Source organism: Haemaphysalis longicornis, unplaced genomic scaffold, assembly GCF_048455015.1.
Source record: "Haemaphysalis longicornis isolate Haplotype H1 unplaced genomic scaffold, Haemaphysalis longicornis Haplotype H1 scaffold_9, whole genome shotgun sequence".
In the NCBI taxonomy this organism is placed as follows: domain Eukaryota; kingdom Metazoa; phylum Arthropoda; class Arachnida; order Ixodida; family Ixodidae; genus Haemaphysalis; species Haemaphysalis longicornis.
Window position 1 is genome coordinate 128239073 of NW_027526460.1, and position 20277 is coordinate 128259349.

The 20277-nt window shown below is 48.1% G+C and overlaps 1 protein-coding gene across 3 annotated transcripts in view; it reads left to right on the forward strand.

Annotated features, from left to right (window-relative positions):
- Positions 1 to 4444: 4444 nt before the first annotated feature.
- The window catches only part of LOC144152901 (stimulator of interferon genes protein-like), a 37211-nt gene continuing 21378 nt past the window's right edge, over positions 4445 to 20277 (forward strand). For 2 of the 3 annotated variants that reach the window (XM_077684450.1, XM_077684452.1), the window contains exons 1-4: positions 4699 to 4765; positions 8380 to 8511; positions 13590 to 13783; positions 15871 to 15966. In XM_077684450.1, the coding sequence (XP_077540576.1) occupies positions 8406 to 8511; positions 13590 to 13783; positions 15871 to 15966 (396 nt within the window). In that variant the 5' untranslated portion in view covers positions 4699 to 4765; positions 8380 to 8405. Of the gene's footprint in view, positions 4493 to 4698; positions 4766 to 8379; positions 8512 to 13589; positions 13784 to 15870; positions 15967 to 20277 lie in introns of those variants that run through there. The other variant, XM_077684451.1, reaches the window with a different exon arrangement.

The window sequence follows — 20277 nt, forward strand, 5'->3', positions numbered from 1 at the left end:
GGGCATGCAGACCTCGATCGTTTAGTGACACCACAACATCGCTTACACTGAAAGCCCGCGTGTTCAACCTGTCAGAACGGCCTCTCTAGTGTGACGCCAATTTCTCAGAAACAAGAGCGCTGCACCAAAATTCATGATGGATAAAACTGTAAAAAGCGAAGCACGGCACATATTCATTACATACGACAAATAAGACCAGTTTTGTTCAACACAGTGTACGCAAATGTATCACAACAGGAAGTTGCTTCTGTTGATTCCAAATTACCAAACAAGAACAGCCACTGGCACTGACCACATGTGCACCTAAAAACCTGCTTGATTAGTAACCTACCAAAACTCTCTTTCCCTTATACGACACACTCGTGTAACACAATATCTTCATCCAATAAAAACAAGACAAGCAAAACAAAGCATACATCCCTTGCAAATGGCATTATCGCGCTTGCATGCATCGCCGGAGTCGGTTTTTGAAACACACGCTACTAGGATAGGGTGGACACCAAGGACGTCGATGGTATCAAGCGACCATTGTTATGAAAGCTAGGGGTGGGTGATCGATAGATACCCTACCGACTAATCGATTAAGGCATTAATCGCGATAAAATTTATTAGACTTATACATAACCACTCTCAACCACCTGATCAACTACTCTCTCAGATCCGCCACAAGTTATTCGGACCTGCATCATGTCTGACAACTCCCTCGCACCCGGACTACGCTGGCATTCCCAATCCTCAGCTCGATGGCGCTTTTACCATGGACGAGCTCACGCAAGCACTCACCCGGCTAACCCGCACAACAGCACCCGGACACGATTTAATAACGTACAAGCTACTTAGAATCCCTCCTTGCCTGTTACAACCACCACTGGACTAACGGCACAGTACCGCCCCAGTGGCACCACGCAGATATCACTTTACTTCCCAAGCCTCACAAACCCATCACTTTTGACAAGTTACGACCGATCTCCCTCACATCCTGTGTGGGCAAGCTGTTTGAACATCTGGTGACTCGCCGCCTAACGGACTTCCTTGAAGACACCAACCGGTTACCTCACACCATGTTCGGGTTCCGTACTCACCTCTCGGCGCAAGACGTCCACCTCCAACTCAAAGAACGGGTTCTCGACTGCCTCAGCAAAGTACACCCCAGTTCCGTCCTTGCTCTCGATATACAAGGCGCCTTCTACAATGTCACTCACACAGCCATTCTCCGCCAACTTCAAACCACGGGCTGCGGATCTACTACGTGAGAGCCTTTTTGACAGATCGAACCACCACTCTCCACATTGGCCCTCACCAGACAGAGACCTTTCGCACACTGGCAAAGGGCACTCCCCAAGGCTCTTTTGTCTCACCACTACTTTTCAACATAGCGCTCATGGGACTCCCTTCAGTACTTGAACAGATCCCCCACGTGTCGCACGCCTTATATGCAGACGACCTCACCATATGGTCCAACACAGGCTCTCCCGGACAACAACAAGACAGTCTTCAACAGGCAGTCGACACTACGCTCCAATATCTCCAAACCTGTGGTCTCTGCTGCGCCCCATCAAAATCCGCCTTACTCATCCTCCGAGCACGAACCCGAGGCCGCTCACCAAACCCTACCCCGGACCCCTCAACGGGCAAGCAATCCCCACCGTCAAGACCCTCCGCATCCTAGGAGTCCACTACCACCACGACGGCGCTGGGGCCGCGTACCTCCCCAAACTTATACAGACAGTCTCCGAACTTACACACCTAATCCAACGAATATGCTCTCGCCGACACGGACTCAAGGAAACAGATAACTGCCGCATCATTCAAGCAATGCTGATCAGCCGCATCACCTATGGGGCACTCTATCTTTCCTTAAAACCGCAAGAACATGCCAAGATTGATGTCCTGACACGCAAATCTTATAAGACAGCCCTCAGCCTGCCTGACTTTACTTCTACCGACCGCTTATTGAAGCTGGGTCTACATAACACTCTCTCGGAAATTATTGAAGCCCATCTCCAAAACCAACTACAGCGCCTACAACTCACACCCGCCGGTCGTCATCTGCTCAAAACGCTAGGCCGGAAGGTGGTACAAACTCCGGACTCGCCACAACGCATGCCTCCATCAATGCGACGCAACATCCATGTCCTCCCCATTCCGCGTCATATGCACCCTACATACAATGCCGGCCGTCGTCAGCATCGTACACGCCTCCTCATCAGAAAATACGGCAGCGACCCAACCACCCTCTATACGGACGCCTCTCCCTATCCTCAACGACCAGCTCACGTCGCCACTGTTGCACGCTTCGACAATGCTTTCCTCACCTCGGCAACTGTCTGCACAACCTCTATTACCACGGCCAAAGAAGCATCCATTGCCCTTGCAATGACACAAGCCACAAGTACCAGCGTAACAATTCTGTCGGACTCACAAGCTGCCTGCCGTCGTTTTGCTCTCGGACGAGCTTCGGCTCTTACCATGGCCATCTTTTCTCAATGCCCCACCCTCCCTCATGCCCCGCATAGTGTGGACACCCAGCCACACTTCCCTCCCTGGGAACGAGGTGGCACACGCCACCGCCCGAGCTCTCCTTCACCGGGCATTCCCAGAAGAGGCCAACAGCGCAGCCAGCATTGCCAACTCCCTTACACCCCTCTCCCAAACATACACCGACATCCTGCACTAAAGAGCAATCCGACGCACCTACACCCCCCCCCCCCCCCGCCCCCACCCTTCCCGTTCTACCGCAGATTCCCGCATTTGGCGCCGACTTCAAACCAACACGTGCTACAATCACCCCCATCTCCATTACATATCTCCCAGTAACAACCCACTTAACTGCCCCCAATGCGATGAGCCTAACACCACAGCTCATCTCGTCTGGACGTGCCCCACCAACCCTCCACCACCCAGATCCCCTACCCTTGAGCAGTGGGAGTGCGCGTTGCAGAGCTGCCAGCTCGAAGACCAGGAGGCCCTGATCTCTCGGGCAAAGATATGGCAGCCGCGGCACGCGGCCTACCGGAATAGGATGGCCGCCCACAGCTCCTAACTCTTTTTCTCCCGTATACCCCGTCCCTGTTGTTTCAATAAACGTTTTCTCTCTCTCTCTCTCTCTCTCTGTCTGTCTCTCTCTCTCAGTTAATTGGTTCAACTCACGTGAACGCATCAAACCAGAAATCAAGCTCCCAAAAACTCTACGTAATAATAACATTGTAAAAGCCCGTTCGTATAATTCCGTAATTAAAACCCAACGTTTTAAGTAGCAACCACACGAGGTTCTGCGTTCGCTTCTTTGAAAAATAGCGACACTAAGCACATGCTCCAGCCACCGTATGACAGCCACATCTAGTAGGCGAGGGCTAGAGTTCCTGTATATAGCTCCCGCTGCGGGAGCTATATACAGGAACTCTAGCGAGGGCCTGCTTAGCGCGCCATCTGGACATCCACACACATAGACGATATATTGCCTTAAAATTCGAGACTGTATATCCGTTTTTCTTGTGGAACTTGTGGACTTTTTCTTGTGGAAGACCCCATAGCAAAAAAAAAAGAAAGAAATTACGCCCATCTTCCCGCGAGGTGAACCCTGAGTAGGATGCGGAGCGTCATGGGGGTTCCGTTTGCGTTTCCGTTATGTTGGTCATTTAATTGCGCCAGCACACTCGCTGACGGGACTGTTGCTTCCATCCTACTTCATCTGAATAAGCACGCAGTCAAGCGGAGTCAAGCGAAGCAAGCGCTGCACTGAACGCGCGCTACGCGCACTCCCATTTATATTCACAGCTGTAGGAGAGGAGACTGCGAGAGAGAGAGAGCCGCGCATGCGCGCGAGAGAGCTGAAGCGAACGCAGGAGGAGCGCGTGCAGACTGTAGGAGAGGAGAGTACGCAGCTGCAGAGAGAACGAAGGAGGAGAGGAGCGCATGCGCAGATGGCGTGCGGACAACGACGGTCGACGAAGCCGACTGACATACCCCCGAGCTTAAGACGCTCCGCGTCTAAAAAAAAAAAAAATAAAGAAAACAAACAGAGGATGTAGTTTTCGGCACCAGCTGATTAACTGATCAATGAATTGAATAATGCTTGATAATTAACCGAATTAATTTTTAATAGATGCCCAGCCCTAAAAACATGTTAAAAAGCTCATGCTAGCGCCGATTACCCTAGTTACAGCCAGCGCATAGGGAAATTTGACTCGAATTTTCAGATCAGGTGTTCGTCGCTACGCTAAGCTAAATGCGCCGAATGCTTCGCGCTTTACGTTCGCATTTATTTAGTTTGATCGTATGTGCGGCGACGACGGTTCTCGCTGCGGGCAGCGCGTTTCGACATGCCGCGTGCGACACCACCACGACCTCCCGTTTGAATTTGGCGCCATGGCGTCCTGAAAGCCGAGGCGCGCCTCTGTTGCTATAACAACGGGGCGCATGCGCAGAGAGCAGTGGGGTGAGATTACCTATGGCGCCTACGACGGAATTCAGGTAGAGTGTACTAATTCAGGTGAGCGCGAATCAGCTCTTGCTCACGAAAATTTCTTTGCCCGGCGATAGCTTGTATGAAGCTTTATGCCCGAGTGCACAATGTCGGCGATTCTATTGCGCTGAGAACGCTTAAGGATGGTAGCGAGCGCCATTGCTACAACGCGGGGACATAGAGAAATAAATGGCGGGGAGAAAGGACTTGTATTTCATGCGTCCAGCCGTCCAGTACCGAAAAAAAGATGGCTGCGCCCGCGTGATCTCATTGAGCGCGCGTCAAGTTTTGGCTGCTTTCGTGAGTCAATTTAGTTGTTATATCTGTGAGGCTGTTGTGCTGTTGAGCCATATTTGAAATAATATTTACGCAAAGAAAGACTTCCGAGACGAGAAATGATGCGAGACAAGTGCTGGAAGGAATGTTTCGCTTGTTATGTCGCATCGCCCTTACCTGTGATAAAGTTGTCAATCTGATAGGGGAGAATCAACATAATGAACGCGACAACTCCAGACAAGTGTTTTTTTTTCGATCAACATGTCCATTTCCCACAGTAACCCGCGTTACTGCTTTTTTTTTCGGTCCTTTTCGTGTTAAGCAAGCAATTTTCACTTTGCTTAAACAAAGCTGCATTAAATACAGAAGGGAGAATGATGTGTTAGGGTTTCACTAGTGTCACTGACACTAGGTTTCACGTTCTAAGGAGCCCCCATGTCTCTATTGGAAGGTCGGTCGTTATCCACCCATCCTTTTTTTCTCTTTACCGTGGTTTCTTAAAGTCTACTGAAATGTTCTCTTTCATCACTATATTTCTAGTTTTGGGTGTTGTATTCTGGGCAATGAAACAGAGCACGCTCCACGTTTATCTGTTGGCGGTTGAAAAACAAACAAAAAGGCACATTTGTTTGTGTTGAAGTCTACGGAGGTGATGTATGTGGTAGGGTTTGTTCGTTACCAGCTACGGCAGCTGTGCATGTTTACGCGACTAACAATTCATTTTTTTGCAAAAACGTTATGAAGGGCCTTGTATTCCAGGTGGCTTTGCGTAATTGATGGCATTGTGCCACTTTGTGCGGTAGGCTTTTCTGTTTTTTGCAGGCCAACTATTAAGCAGCCACGTTATGCAACATTGGCAAAATTCACTCTGACTTCTACTTTTAAAGCGTGTTTTCTTCGTTTCAATATGGGAAGATCATTGGCCACCTTTTAACTGCAGAAAAGCATGCCAGTAGACTTCGTGTGCTGGTTACTTTGCAATGTGATGGCACTGCCATGTTAATTCATGATGATGGGGGAATGACAGCACAAAGGAACGAAGGGAAAATAACAGGGCTTGTTAGTGCTACCGTCAAAATGAGTCTTTTTCGAAATTTCGAGTTAGGAACGACACACGGGACATTAGTGGTACACAGATTGGGTGCAAATAGCAACAACATGTGGAGGTTATAAGACTTTGCCTTGCACTGGAGTTGCAGTTCTTGGAGTAGTGTGTCACCATTTTCGGCACGCGTTAAAGATCCACAGGTGGTCAAAATTAATCCGGAGCCCACCACTACGGCGTTCCTCATTGCCTGTGAAGAAGTACCCGCCGCGGTGGCTCAGTGGCTAAGGCGTTGCGCTGCTGAGCACGAGGTCGCGGGTTCGATTCCCGGCCGCGGCGGCCGCTTTTCTGATGGAGGCGAAAAGCAAAAACGCCCGTGTGTACGAGATTTCGGCGCACGATAAAGATCCCCAGGTGGTCAAAATTAATCCGGAGCCCTCCACTACGGCGCGCCTCATCGCCTTCGTTGCGTCGGCGCGTTAAACCCCACAATCAATCAATCAATCATTGCCTGTGAAGTGTCGGCGCGTTAAACCCTAGAATCAATCAATCAAGTGTGTAACCACAGAAAAAAACTAATGAGCGAAATTATTGCAGTCTTTGCAAAGGCACGGAAGGATATTAGCTCATCGTCTATCCTATTTTCACGCAGGGGGACGTGTCAGGGGCTTACATCAGGTCAACGATGACTGTGTGATTGAAGCATTGCACTAGTGTTGTGAGACTGCCCCATCTACATTTTTTATTCAACATCCCCACATATACTGCTAAGCAGTTTTAATCGTCTCATTTACTGGTGGTTATGTCGTATTCAATTAGTGCATGTTGTTAATTGTAATACAGTCGAACACGGATATATCGAACACGGGTATATCGAATTATTGTCTATATCGAACTCGTGAATTATCCCCTTGAAAATTCTGTGTAAAAGTATAAGAATTCATACGTTTATTTGAACGGTATTTTTCCCGACATTGGGTATATCGAACGCCGCGCGAGCTAGAAAGTGCTCTTCGGCGGTCGCTGCACCCCCGATTTCCGCGGTCACTTAGTGCCTTCGCCGAAACCCAACAGGGACAGAAGCCGGGGCCTCGGAGCGTCACGCTTGCCTTCTCATGAATAACTGCTCGGCTAACCAAACCACCTGCAAGCTCGACAACATCGAGCTCAAGTTTCTGCCTCCGAACACAACAGCCAGGCTGCAGCCGCTCGACCGCTCGACTAAGTCGTTCAAGGTTGGGTAGAGGAGGCGACTCCTCGACAGGCTATTGATGAACCTCCATGTGGGCACTGAGCTTAAAGTTTACCAGCTGGGGGCCATACACATGATGACGGGTGCCTGGAACAGCGTAAAGCAGAGCGTGGCCAACTGCTTCCGGAAGGCAGGCTTCGTGATGGCCGAACATTCGGAGGCTTCCGAAGACGGCGACGAAGAGGGCATGGACGACACGTTTCGCGAGCTGTCCCTTTTCCCGGCTGCTGTTCCAGCCGGAGTGTCTGCCGGCAACTTCGTGAACGCTGACAGCAATGTTTAGGCTGTTCCGAGCACCGGTGACGAGGATATCATAGCTGCGGTTGCAGGAACCCAGGCTGATAGCTCGTGTGGCGGAGATCGTCCGGACGAGGATGCGGCTACACGATCGTACTCCACCGGTGAACTGGCGGCTGCGTTTAGCTTCATTCGACGTAGTTGCGGCGACATGGAAGGAACTGGGCTGTCGCACCTGGATATCCCCGAGAAGATTGAGAACAGCGTCTTTAATTCCATATACAGGACGAGGAAGCAGGCCAAGATCAGCGATTTCTTTTCACACAAATAAAGCATCCTGTTGCGTCGTTAGTGCGGAATTAGTTGTCATTCTTGAGTGCGCCGATCGGTAAGTGGTCGTCCACCACAGGTGATGTCTCAGAGCCCATATTTTTTATATCGAATTTTTCATATATCGAACTATTTCGCGATCCCCTTGGAGTTCGATATATCCGTGTTCGACTGTATCTTCACATTAAAACCCTATTGAAAGTATGTCCTCATTGCTCCCGGGTCTGTGTCATCGTTATTTTGCGGTTTAATTCACTTACCAAGGGTTTTTACTTTTTATGCTAAACCTCAAGCCCAATTCACTTGTTGAGTGCTTACGGGGAGACAAGGGGAGCGATAAGGGGTGTATGACAATCGATCAAAGTGTCCGAAGACTAGTGAGGCTAGCTAAACTAGATCATCGGTATTCACCATGATGGGGCCTCTTCTAATTATTGCTTCTGCATTGTTGTACTGGATAGGTGTGACTAAACAAATAATGTGACTCTTACTGCTTAATAGGCAAACAGCACACCTCGCCAGTATCTCGATTTCCATGAGGCGGCCTACTAGCACATGCCTTGTTGTTCCTTTTTTGATATGTTCATGCAGTGTCTTAAAACTCTTGGGAATGCAGCAGATAACCTTCCACAGAGTGTGGAAAAGTAATGTGAATGAGAACTATGGGCCTTGAGTATAATCCAGCAACAGCCCAGAGGTCCTTTTGTTTCCTGTTAGTTTCGGTGTATATGTTTAGTATCGGTTATGTTTCTGAACCGTGCTCTTTTCTTGCAGTGTCGGCAGCTGAGCCAGCCGTTGGCATGAACCCTGCACGGCGGAACAGCCGCCGGCCATTCGAAGTCTTCGCTGCAGTCGTCACCATCTTTATCGCGATGCTGTCCTGCCTCAAGCCATCCAAAGAGATTGGTGGGCACTGTATTCCGCTCTTCAATTATTGAACTTGGTGTGACATGTAACGCGCCGCAAAAGTTGAATGGGAACATAGGGCATGTGGAGAAAGGGACGAGCCGCCCATACCCGTTCTGATGAGTGCTTTAATGCAACATAACACTGATGATGGTTATGATGGGCACGAGGGAGGCGAGGTGTCATCTTTTTCAACATCCTCCCCTGCGGGTAGATGGTTACAAGTTTGCCTATGTGTTTAGAGTCCATGTCATAGAAGCAGTCAACGTCATTCATGCCCGTAGAAGCAAGCAGTGTTGGGCATTGCCGCTTCTGCTTCCACCGATGATAACGGGGCTTCTTACGATGACGAAGTGTAGAACTGTTGCCTGGGTGAGCAGCCACTGAACCTTTCGCACAGACGAGAGTTGTCAAACCATCATCACTGCTTGTCGATCCAAAACTCTTTGTTCACCAACAGGACTGTTTGTTCTTTCTTCACAGAAGTTTGCTTTCTTCGTTCGCTCTTTCGTTCTGCAGCCTTTTTTGGAATCAAAGGTACCATTTCTCTTTAACAGAACCTGTGATGTCACATGGGCTATGCTCTGCGATTGGCGGAGGCTGGCAGAAGCAGACGCAAATTAGGTAGAGCTTACAAACTAGACGAACGAGCGATTTGCGCTTAAATTTAGTGCACATTCTTTACAAAGCAATAAGAATGATGGGACAAACAGTGGAAGTTGCGAAAGCACATGTAAACATAGAAGTACTGATGTGTTCTGCTGTTCGTACTGCGCACAGCATGCTTTGGTTTAGCTGCACAGCACTACGGGGCTTGGGGTTGTCTCAGAGGACACTGCCCGATTGACGCAAGCAACGGTGTCTTACGTGACCCCATTTGTCGAGCGAGCACTGTTTCAGGGAACGAATATTTTCTCCCAGAACAAAAACAAGCCAGGTTTAAATGCGGGCAAAAACAAACCAAACGCTTGCCACGGTATGGTGGCGCCATCTAGGTTACGGAACGTAAAGAAACGCGGGAACAAATCAACACCGCTGTACAGGGTGGAGACAACCTTTGAACGGTCCCGTGCCGCCGCAATTGGGCGAACGGGCTCAACGCGTTATTCTTTTCGTTTCCCACGAGACCTAGCAACGCGAAACAGACAATATGATTCAAACTTCTTCAGTAAACCGCGTTGCGGCGATAATTTTAGCGCGGTTTTGACACAATGACTTGCTTCGGCGGCGAGCGAGCAACCGAACATGGCGGCGCCAGCGTTACGTGTCTCTACCCTGTACGGCGGATGCGTGAATGAAGGTACTCTAGGCTGCAGAGCGGTCGGTTCCCGTGATGTCACTTGGGACCACGAAAACGCACGATTGAGCGGGAAAATCAAAATTTTAACCTAAATTGTTTAATTTCTCAGTGAATAAAGCACCGTTTGTATCCGGACAAGCGCTGGGGGCACTATAAAACACGAAATCTTTCGAATAAAACCAACTTGCATTTTCTCTTCATGGCTCCTTTAAGCTGTCTACCATTCGGTGTTTCCTTTTCATCCTGGCAATCCGCATCATCTGGCGCCACTTGCGTCTTCAACGCGCCACATTGCAATGCAGACCAGTCGTGTGCTTCTTTTTCTTCGGTATGGTTGTTTTCACAGGACATGTGAAGGTTGAATTAGCTGATCTTGATGTCCGATTGCTGACTGTCAAGTTGTCAACGTTGATTTCTCATTGCGCATGTCTCACCGCTATCACAGTCATTTCTCTTTCTTCAGAGCAGTCATTGTTCGCAGGATGACATGTGGTGGATTCAACGCAGAAACCAAGACAGTGGTTTTCTGTTGGAAGTATATCTTGCCAACTCATTTCTGGTGTACCCTGGTCTTGCGCTCTTCGGTTACCGGACTATTTTTTCCATTTAGAATTTCCATATCAGTATTTATATCATCATATTTCCCATGCTGTCCATTCTGTGACCGAATTCAGGCCTTGATGGACGCAATGCGAGCTTGCCGGTTAGGGCTGGACTCGGTTATTGTAATTTCCAGTCTCACTTTTGCAGATATTACTGTGGCTTCAAAATCAAACGCCTCAAATATCTCTGATCCAAGGTTGTCGGTGTCAACAGTGTTTTCAACTTCTTCGTTGATCTGGGCCAAGCAGTCATTTTGTTTCGTGAAAGTCTTTAAAAGATCGGTCAACTCATGTATTGGTGGTTGCTCGGTGCGGAGAAAGTCGTCAACCTTGCCGATCACATCTGTAAGTCGCTCTCGGACGATGCGCCGCCTTTTGATGAGGGCCTCCATGTTTGAGTGCAGCATCACGGACTTCGATATTGCTGGAGATCGGACTCACGGGGCAGAAGTCGACGTCATGGTACCGGAAGATACGAAGCCGCGAAGGCGCATTTAATAAGTCAGCAAAGGTGTAGCGTGAATGGGTCCGGCTCGCTTCTTCTTCCTTAGCTGGCCCCCAGCTTCATCTACGGGGTCGTTGAAACGGCGGCTTTGTTCTTCTTCCCCAGAAGTGAGAAGGTGGTCGAAGACAATAAGACAATTCCGCTTGGAGTGGCTCGCCTCCGGAGGTCCCTTGGACCCGGGTTTCGGCACCAAAAATGTGGAGAAAGGGACAAGCCGGCCTGACCCATTCCGATGAGTTCTTTAATGGAACATAACACTGGTGATGATTATGACGGGCGCGAGGGAGGCGAGGCGTCATCTTTTTCAACGGGTGCTTATATAAATGCCACTTTAAACTAATGCTTAACACTGCCTGTACTCATGTGCACATCAGATGACACAAGCCCTGCGAGTGGAACAAAACCAAAGCCTAAGGCCCTCGAAGCATACCAGAAACCAAAGAACAAAAGCACATCATCATGCGTTCAACAGGGCACCCAGTCTGAGGCTGCAGAAAACAATGTGTGTTGGGGGTTAACCAGTGGGAAGTATGGATGGGGAGGACAGATAAACTCAAGGAGAATATGTTCAGGTATGCTAACCAAGACTTGCCACTTCAGTAACACTCGCTGAAGCAGATGCATATGAGCATAAGGATTGAACAGGCAGGGGCTCACTGCCAAATTTCCTGTTAGTTCTTTAAATACCATCTCCTCTCTCGCTTAGCCCTTGTCCCTTTTCGCCCTTTCCATGGCAAGAACTTTGGCATACTTTGCATGGAATTAATGTGTTTTGAAAAGTCAATCGAAACACATTCTGTTGCAGCTCTCACTCACACATAGATATTCGTGTGGGGTTGACTGAAATGGTTTGGCCTGTATATGTATGTGCCAATATATCTAGGCCTCTTGTGTCTATGTCTGTGGACATGTAGCACACGCTCAAGGTTTTTTTCTTGCTTCAAAGCATCAGCATATGTGTTGCTGTATGAAGTATTGCTCTTGGAGAATCATCATCATCTCATGGCTGTATGTAAACAGCTGACGCTACAGATCGTGTTACTGTAAGGTGATTGCCTGTGAACTTGTTTCAAATGCAAGATATTGGAGAACAGAGCCACTTAAATGCCGATGGAGCGTTTTGAATTTAATAAAAGCTTAGATTAAATTTCGCCAAGCAGTCTTTGACCTTTGGCTGGCCGTCGAGCAGTGTTGTTATGGGCTGCTCATCCTTGCATTGCATTAGCGGGAAAGCCAGCAGGAGGAGACATAGTTGCTAAACTTGATGTAGGAAGCACCTGCACTAACCTGTGGCGAGAAAAAAAAATTTTCACATGGGACTTAGCAGTGGACTTGCGAAAAAACTCGGGAAAACGTAGAAGCAAATGTTGCATGCATCAGAGAAAGCTATAGCACAGAAGACAAAAAAGAGTGAGTGTACGTTGCTACAGTGATTCCGTTGTTAAGTTATTGGCCATGGCAAACAAATTCCTAATGATGTGCAGTGTACGTGTCGTATAAAAAGTCTGCATGAGTGTAGAGTGCATATTAGCTGTGAAAAACTGTGGGCTCCACATTACCATTGTATGGTTTGCCTTAAGTTTGCAAGTCTGATGTCCCAAGGACCGATGCATCAGGGTCCACCCCAGTAACTTTTGAGAGGTGGAGAACAGGGTGAACGCTGATCAAACACCGCATATTGGGGTGCCACAGTGTGGTGAAAGTGGAAGTTCTTAAACAAAATAAAAATGCGATCAGTGCAAACATTGCCTCAGAGATTTGCACATAGCTGGCAATTTTTCATACTTAAGAGCACCTTGTTCAGACCCCGCCACGTATACAGGTCGCAGGATGTGCGGCCCACTGCCACTGGGGTTGCGCTCGCACAGTGGCCGTTTTTAGTTCCTCAGGTGCGCATTTCGAATGGGCCAGTTGGAGTGCTCGGGGTCTACTGAATTTAAGCAGTGGGCAGCATTTCAACCGCCGCCCACAATGGGGAGAACTCTGTGTAGCATAGGCTATACTGGTTACCCTCTTCACGAGTTAGTGCTTCTTTGTAGGATCTCTGCTTGTAGGAAAGAACCCCCACTTATCGCCTCAAGTGCAGGCATTTAATTGCAATAGTAAATAATACAGGCCTAGACAGTTCGGTAGTATGCATTGATTTCTTTTGATGTGGTTGCTTTTTTACGAGTTTTAGCTGTATGTGGTTCTTCTGTGCTTGAAGGTGAAGCTGCTGTACCTGGAACGTCTCCAAGAACTGCCCCAAACCTGCTAAGGTCCCTGCTCTTAGGAAATATCTGTTTGACTTTTAAGCAAATGTTTTATCGCCTGCAGCAGGGTGGCGGGTGCCTCTCTTCCGGTCACACTTGGCGACTAAGCTAACTCTTTTTCGATCAGTCGATGAAGAGTTTTCTTCGATGTGTTGACAACCGACTCTGCAGTGGGCTGAAAAAAAATGAAAACTTGGAGTTTCTTTGCGACCAACCTGCAATGTGAACAAAGCGGTGCGGTGGGGTGTTAAAAGGAAGTAAGATGGCCAAGTTTCCTTCCTGCATATTGTGTGCAGGTGTACTTTTGTGTGTTCCGAGTACAGTCCGAGGCCATATGTAACAAAGTGTGTTAGGCACCATACGGTACGACCAATGCCCGCTGCAGACGTTTCCAGGTTTCCGTTGTCATGGCTGCGCAGGGGTGCAGGTGTTTCTGACGGCTGCGAGCGTGCTGGCCGCTGTGATGGTGCGCCAGTGCTGCTACCTGGTGTGTGAGCTGCATCGGCTGCGGGTCAAGTCGGCGAGCAATGCCTGGCACGTGCTGGTGCAGTGTGCAAAGCTCCCCTTCAGTGCCTGGCTCGTGTTCGGCCTCTGCTTCGTCTGCTCCTTTCTGGTGAGTGGAGCCACTTTTGGCCGTATTGGCAGGAGGAATGGGAAAACTGGTGATCAACCTTCGAGGGGTCCTTTTGCCCCAGTTTGCTTTGAGTGCTCTAGTGTTACGGTGAAGTTTGCAGTGGAAGTGGGTTTGCAGTGACTGCTCCGTGTGTAGGCACAGAGGTGCACATAGGTTGCTGACATGGCTCAGTGGCCGTACACTTGCTTACCTTTCCTCAACGGCTCATTTTGTATGTGCAGCCATAGGAGCCGACTACGGTGGTCTCGGGGGGCCTGAGCCCCCTCTGGAATTTCCTGGGGGGTGAGGGGGGGCTCTGCCCCCACTTTCCCGGTGATGCTGAACCCCCCCTCCCACCCCCCGGCCTACTCCTCTAAGTACCGTTGCCAGTGCCATTACCAGTTGAGGTTTTTTTTAGGTTGTCGCTACTTTTGCACTTAAAATTCTATTGTGGTAAAAAGCTTACTACATCATTGTTGGTGCAGACGTGCAAGGCTTGCTTTTCACTTTTCACATACTTTCAATTTATTTCTTCGAAACCTTGCCATAGGAGGACAAGTTCTGACTGTAAATGCCATGTACGCACAAAATACATTTAAATATACACACAGGAATAAATTATATTTTTTAAAAACAAGATCGGAGCCTACTAACCATCATTGTCTATCGTTAGGGATAGCCTATGCTCAGGGGATGAATGTGTTGCTGTATGTTCACCTCGCTTTAAATTGCTTTGTGGGGCTTTTTTGAGCTGCATGGTTCAGCGACCCCTCATCGGCACAGTTTATTTATCAGCGGCTTTTCAAATGCCTAAGTATTGCTACTCTTTCCTGCAGGCAATCCGACGACTCAGCGAAAAAGAAGCTCATTTAATAATTTGCATTCTTAGGGATGAAGACATCGTCATTTGCACGCAGAGGTCATAAATATACATAGTTCATTCAGTACTGAAAATGAGGCCAAGCCGCATTCACTTAAAATCAGAATCAGATTGGGATTAGGTGTTTAACGTGCTGAATTGTACACCCAGGCTTAAGGTGCGCCGTTGCCGAGAAGTGCGGATTAATTTTGACTTCATGGGCATCATTAACGCATGCCGAAATCTCAACATACCATATGTATACATGATGATGATATTGGTGGGTAAATTTCATCATCAACATCTTATCATTATCATGGGCTGCAAGTTAAAGTGGAGTGATATATGTGTGTATATATATATATATATATATATATGAGAGAGAGAGAGAAGTCCCCCCCTTCCCCCTTGGAAAATGAAAACTTTCCGCCTATGAGTGCAGCAACTGTAAATATGCTGCAACAATCGTAATAGTGACTTCGTTGAGGTTGTTAAAGATGGCAAACATGTTTCTAGAAGGATGTGAGGAAAGTGAAAGCAGCGCGAATGAATTTAGTGCACACGCTTGAAGTCATTGTTCAGAAAGGGGTCTGTGGCCTGCGGTCACCTTGTATTGACATTACGATGACACTTATTAATATCAAATATGTCGTGGTTTTTTTAAAAGCTCTTCCAACTGGCTGCATTAAGACATCTGATCGATGGTAATATGTCATCATGATGATGATGATATTTTTGTTTGTTTGTTGGAGAACCAGATCATTGCGAAATTCATGCACGTCCCCACGAATGAGTTCCCAGAGCTCTTTGTGCTAAAACGACAGCAACAAGAGAAACGCATGTAATATTGCTCTTGCACAAAGTGTGCTCAGCTAGGCACGTACTACGAGCCTCAGATGAAACAGGTCGAGTGCATTTTGTGTCCTATACACGAGCTAAACAGCTGAAACTTCGTTTCTGATCATGTTGCGCACCAATGAATCAGTACATTTTTTCGGGGAAGGGATGCGGATGATGTCAAGGTGGCAGTCTTGAAGCATACATTCCACCCTTTCGGCGCCTTGTGTTGACCCAAAGCTTCTTGCCTGGTGTGAACGACACGTTAAAGGTGCAGCTCTCAATGTTTGCCTTAGAACGGGAGCTGCGAAGGATTAACTGCGTATTTTTTCTGGTGCTCATTTCGGAAGAGGCTCTGAAACGCTGTCATTGCGCGCGTGTTCCTTTGCAGAGTGTCAAGGATGACATCCCCTTCCTGCGCCACACTTTTGCCTCGGTCGGCTACGTGCATTTCCTGGTGGCACTGGTCACCATGCTGTGTGTCTGGGTGAGTGGGCCGTCTGAGCCTATCGTCTCGACCATCTTCCCATCACTGTGCATGCCTTGGCACCCACCCTGAAGTAGTTCTCCCATCTCTTCTTCTACAACAAGCAGTCAAGGAGGGAAAGAACTATTACGGGCAGATCATAGAGTGGCAACAGAAGAAGGGGGCTAAAGCTTTGCCCCAGAAGTGCAACGGAGAAGCCAATGCTTCTCCACATTTGATGGAAAGAGTACATAGCTGAGCACGAGGTCGCGGTTTCAATTCCCGGCCGCAGCGGCCTCTTTTCTGATGGAGGCGAAAAGCAAAAACGCCCATGTGTACGAGATTTCGGCGCACGTTAAAGATCCCCAGGTGGTCAAAATTAATCCGGAGCCCTCCACTACGGCGCGCCTCATCGCCTGCGTTGCGTCGGCGCGTTAAACTCTGCAATCAAAGAGTGCAGAGACAAAGCAGGACTTTCCGAACTTCCACGGCAACACTGTGTACTCAGTGAGCACCTCCTCAATTTTACGTGGACTTGTAGGACCTGCTGCGTGGTGTGATTGCGGCAAAGAAATATCCCATCCCATACGGTCAGCGTTTCATTTCGTGCTCTAATGTTCAACCTGAAATAGAGGCTCATGAAATCTTGCACAGTGAGCACCCTGTTTAATTTTTGCAGAGATGTAATTTTCGCCCGTTTCGCAAATCTCCTTCAATTTGTTTAAAAAAACCTAAAAAAAAAGGTGCACAACCGTTAGGAGAGCTTAATTAGTCAGCACACTGCACAGGGAACCCCCAGCGCTCTCAGGAGTTCTAGGGAAGCAGTGCGGAAGAAAAGACAGAGGATTTGATGAATGGATGATAGAGACGCAGGCACCGGCTGCAAGTTTTTAGTACACAACAAATAAATGGAGTAGGGCATCACAACACCAACCAGAAGCAGTTTGAGGAACTTGAGAACTGCCTTCCTTCTGAAGTGGACATGTTGTGGGTTATGGTGATGAGGGTGACGGCGACGATGCAAAAAGGAGAGTACAATTTGAACTCGGGTGGATACAACGATGGAGTACGGGTATAACGGGCGACGGACGAAGTAGCACGTGTTTGATAAATCCGTCATTGTGGAACCAGAGTCACAAGTGAAACCACGGGGGTGTAAACGCATAGATGTGAAATGGTCAATGAACTAGGCATAGCAGGAGCCGAGTCAGGTGTGGGATTGAGCGCTTTCACCACCTTTGACATGCTGGTGCATCACCGCACTTCCTGCCTGCAGTGCTACGGCTGTACCTTTTGTTTTGCGTTTTATGTTCAAAAATGAGCACTGAAATGCAAGGCTGCTGTGCATGTGAGGGTCTTGCCATGTGTGGTATACGTTGAAAAGCCTGTTCCATTTGTCTTTCACCGTTTTTATTTACGTACGGGTCACCTACCTGTTGGAGCAGCTGTTGCACTGTGGGGGGGCGCTTAGCCTTTGGTGGCAGCAGTGGCGTTTTTGTGCATGGCTGCATGCTGGCAATTCCCCATTCAAAAGTCCATGCCACTTTACTAAGTGTCGGTTCATGAAGCAGAGCTGCCATCTCTCGCACCTCTGTACACACTATCAGTTCTGTTACGACTCAGCCCGCTGCAATACTCCTCAGCGGTGCGGCGAAGCCTCCACTACGTGCGCCTTTCAAGCAGACCTCCCTTGTCGGTGACTCACGCTTGCAGCCGACAATTCAAAAAAGCTGCAACAGGCCTGGATCTCAGGCGCCTCGCTACCTATCGGCGCGATTGAAACCAGCGTTGGCAGATGCGGCAGGCTTCAACCTGTTCGAAGGAAGCAGAAGCCGCCACGGAGGCCTCGTCTCACCCCTCTCTCGGCCACAGCGTGCGCTGCTACTACCGACCACTCACAAACTCTCGGAAGAGTGTTGTGTGTGTCTGTGCCGTTAGTGTCGGGTGCACAATCTAGAGGGAACGCTTGTTTTGACCGTTGGCGCTTTGGGTATAAATAAGACCCCCCCAAGTGCTATAACCCATTCCTGTTTGAGCAGTGAATTGATGCTGTCACTCTGCTCGAGTCCTGCACTGTAACCTTGCCCGTCGGGGCATTATTCTTTGGCTTCAGCTCATCTCTCGCTATGTAGTAAACAAGTTACGTTTGCCTTCGGGTTCTGGTCTTCTTCACGGCTGCAACATTGGCTGGCCACTTGCTTCAAACCACGCTACCACATGCATGTCGGAGGCGACGGAGCTCGGCTCGGGTCGGCTTTCCTGTACGCAACAGTTCCCATCCCTTGCAGTTGGTATCTTTATTGTGTGCTGCGAAGTTTCCAGCTTCAAAGCTGCTGTTCACAGGGTGGTCTGTTAAGGGGGCTCACTGGTCTTAAACCAAAAAAAGTTTATTTTTGCATTTATGATTATGAGAATTGGGGGGGCATGTGTAGTTTGTCATTGTGATCGTGAATATAAAATTTGTGTTTGTTTAACGCGACTATGTTCAAATTTATTTGGATTTTTGATATTTTGACAGGTATGTAAAAAAAATTGCTGGAGGGATGCAGCTGAACAAGGTACCAGTGAACTGTGCACAAATCAAGGAGTGCAATAAGACTAAAACATTATCATTCTATCCGGTCTGTAGCACAAGTTATGACCGTTTGAAGTTTGGGCTTGAAAGATGGCAACCAGAAAAACCTGTTTTGCCTTCAAATAAATTTGACTATACTAGTTGTGTTACACACAAAAATTTTTTTATATCCACAATCAGAACGAAAAACTACATATGCCCCCCAAATTTCATCATCATAACTGCAAAAATAAAGTTTTTGATTAAAGACCCATGTGCCGCCTTAAAGGTCACTCTCTGGTGTGCTTCTCTCTTTTATCAGTTGCAGCAGTCCTTTTCATCCCTTTCCTACCCCTCCTCCTTTTTTATCCATCTTTGATATTCCACTTGTCGCATCTGCTTCAAGCTGCATAGAGAAGCAAAATCGCTACGTCGGCGCAAGCGTTAATTTTAGAAATGTGAAACATTTAACCATGCACTGCAGTGGTAGAGCGTCTGGTTCTAAATACAATGCGAGCTGAGATTCAGAAAAGAGCTCATCATTTGAGGAGGAGCATAATGCAGTTCTTCGGATTCCGACTCCAGCGCAACGGCGACATCATGCAATGCGTCGATTGACGGGGCCTGCTCAGCCAGTGTGCATGTGACACAAAAGCGAAATTGAAATCAGCAGTTTCGGTAGTTGATATAACTTTTTTGATGTTTATAACAAAAGATAAACAGTTCATACCTTGATGCCTCCTGAAAAAAAAAGCTCAGTGCTGGTGGTGTGACACTGTTGGGAAAACTTGCAGTGAAAAGGGTCCAGCCTTTTATGTTGTAGCAAACACAGCGTTAGAGGCAAAAATAAATGTTACAGGTATAAAAAAAAGGTCACATCTTTTCCTGGGAAGGAGATTGTATCCATGCGTGCGCAATTCGGTCGCCACATGCAGGAAGTGCATAGGCTCCAAAAGCCTCTATCAGTTGTTCTGTCACGTCTGTGTGCTGCAGCTCTTGGGCCATAACACACGGACTGCTTCGCCGCCAGATCGCTCCGAGATGGAGTCCAGAAACACGGCACACGCATGGCCCGTGTTCATGTTCGCAATCACTGGAACAAAGTCCAGATAAAAGAATTCAGGATGATCTTGGTGATGCAGCTGATGATTCAAGTGGCGTGACACTGTTATCAGGCATTTGTTCCCTGATAACTTGCAGGAGAAGTAAACATAACGTTATACTGGCTTTCAGATTTCTTGGTGCTTTGCGATGCCTTGTGAAGGTGGAAAGTGTAATGGCTGTTGAACCATGCTGCCTGCATTTTTCTTGGTGGGGGGAATTTTCGGCGAAATAGCCTCACTTTGGGGTGTTTGGAGATAGTAGGCAAGCATAGGCCCTAAAACGTAATTCACCTCGGATGTTAACGAAATTTTGGCAGTGTTGATGATAACCTCAAAACTGCGTTCTCAGAGCGTCTCCATCCCGTGAGGTGGCCACGCTCGACGTATGTTGGTCAGCATGTTTTGCTGCACTGTAGTTGACTGCCGCTCCATCATATCTTTATTCCAACTCTCATCAAACAGCAGCCTAGCCAAATTTCTGGTGGCTACAGTTACTGGCATTCTTAGGTAAATGCCTGAGCTTATAAGACTGCCAGATAAGAGAGGAAAGCAGCTACTGAATATCAATGGCGCATAAACTAAAATTCCAAAGTACCATTGCTACTTTGGCATTTTATTAGGTGCAGGTCACTTTAGGGGCTTGCCTTGTTGTCGTAGCTCGCTGGACCCAAGTAG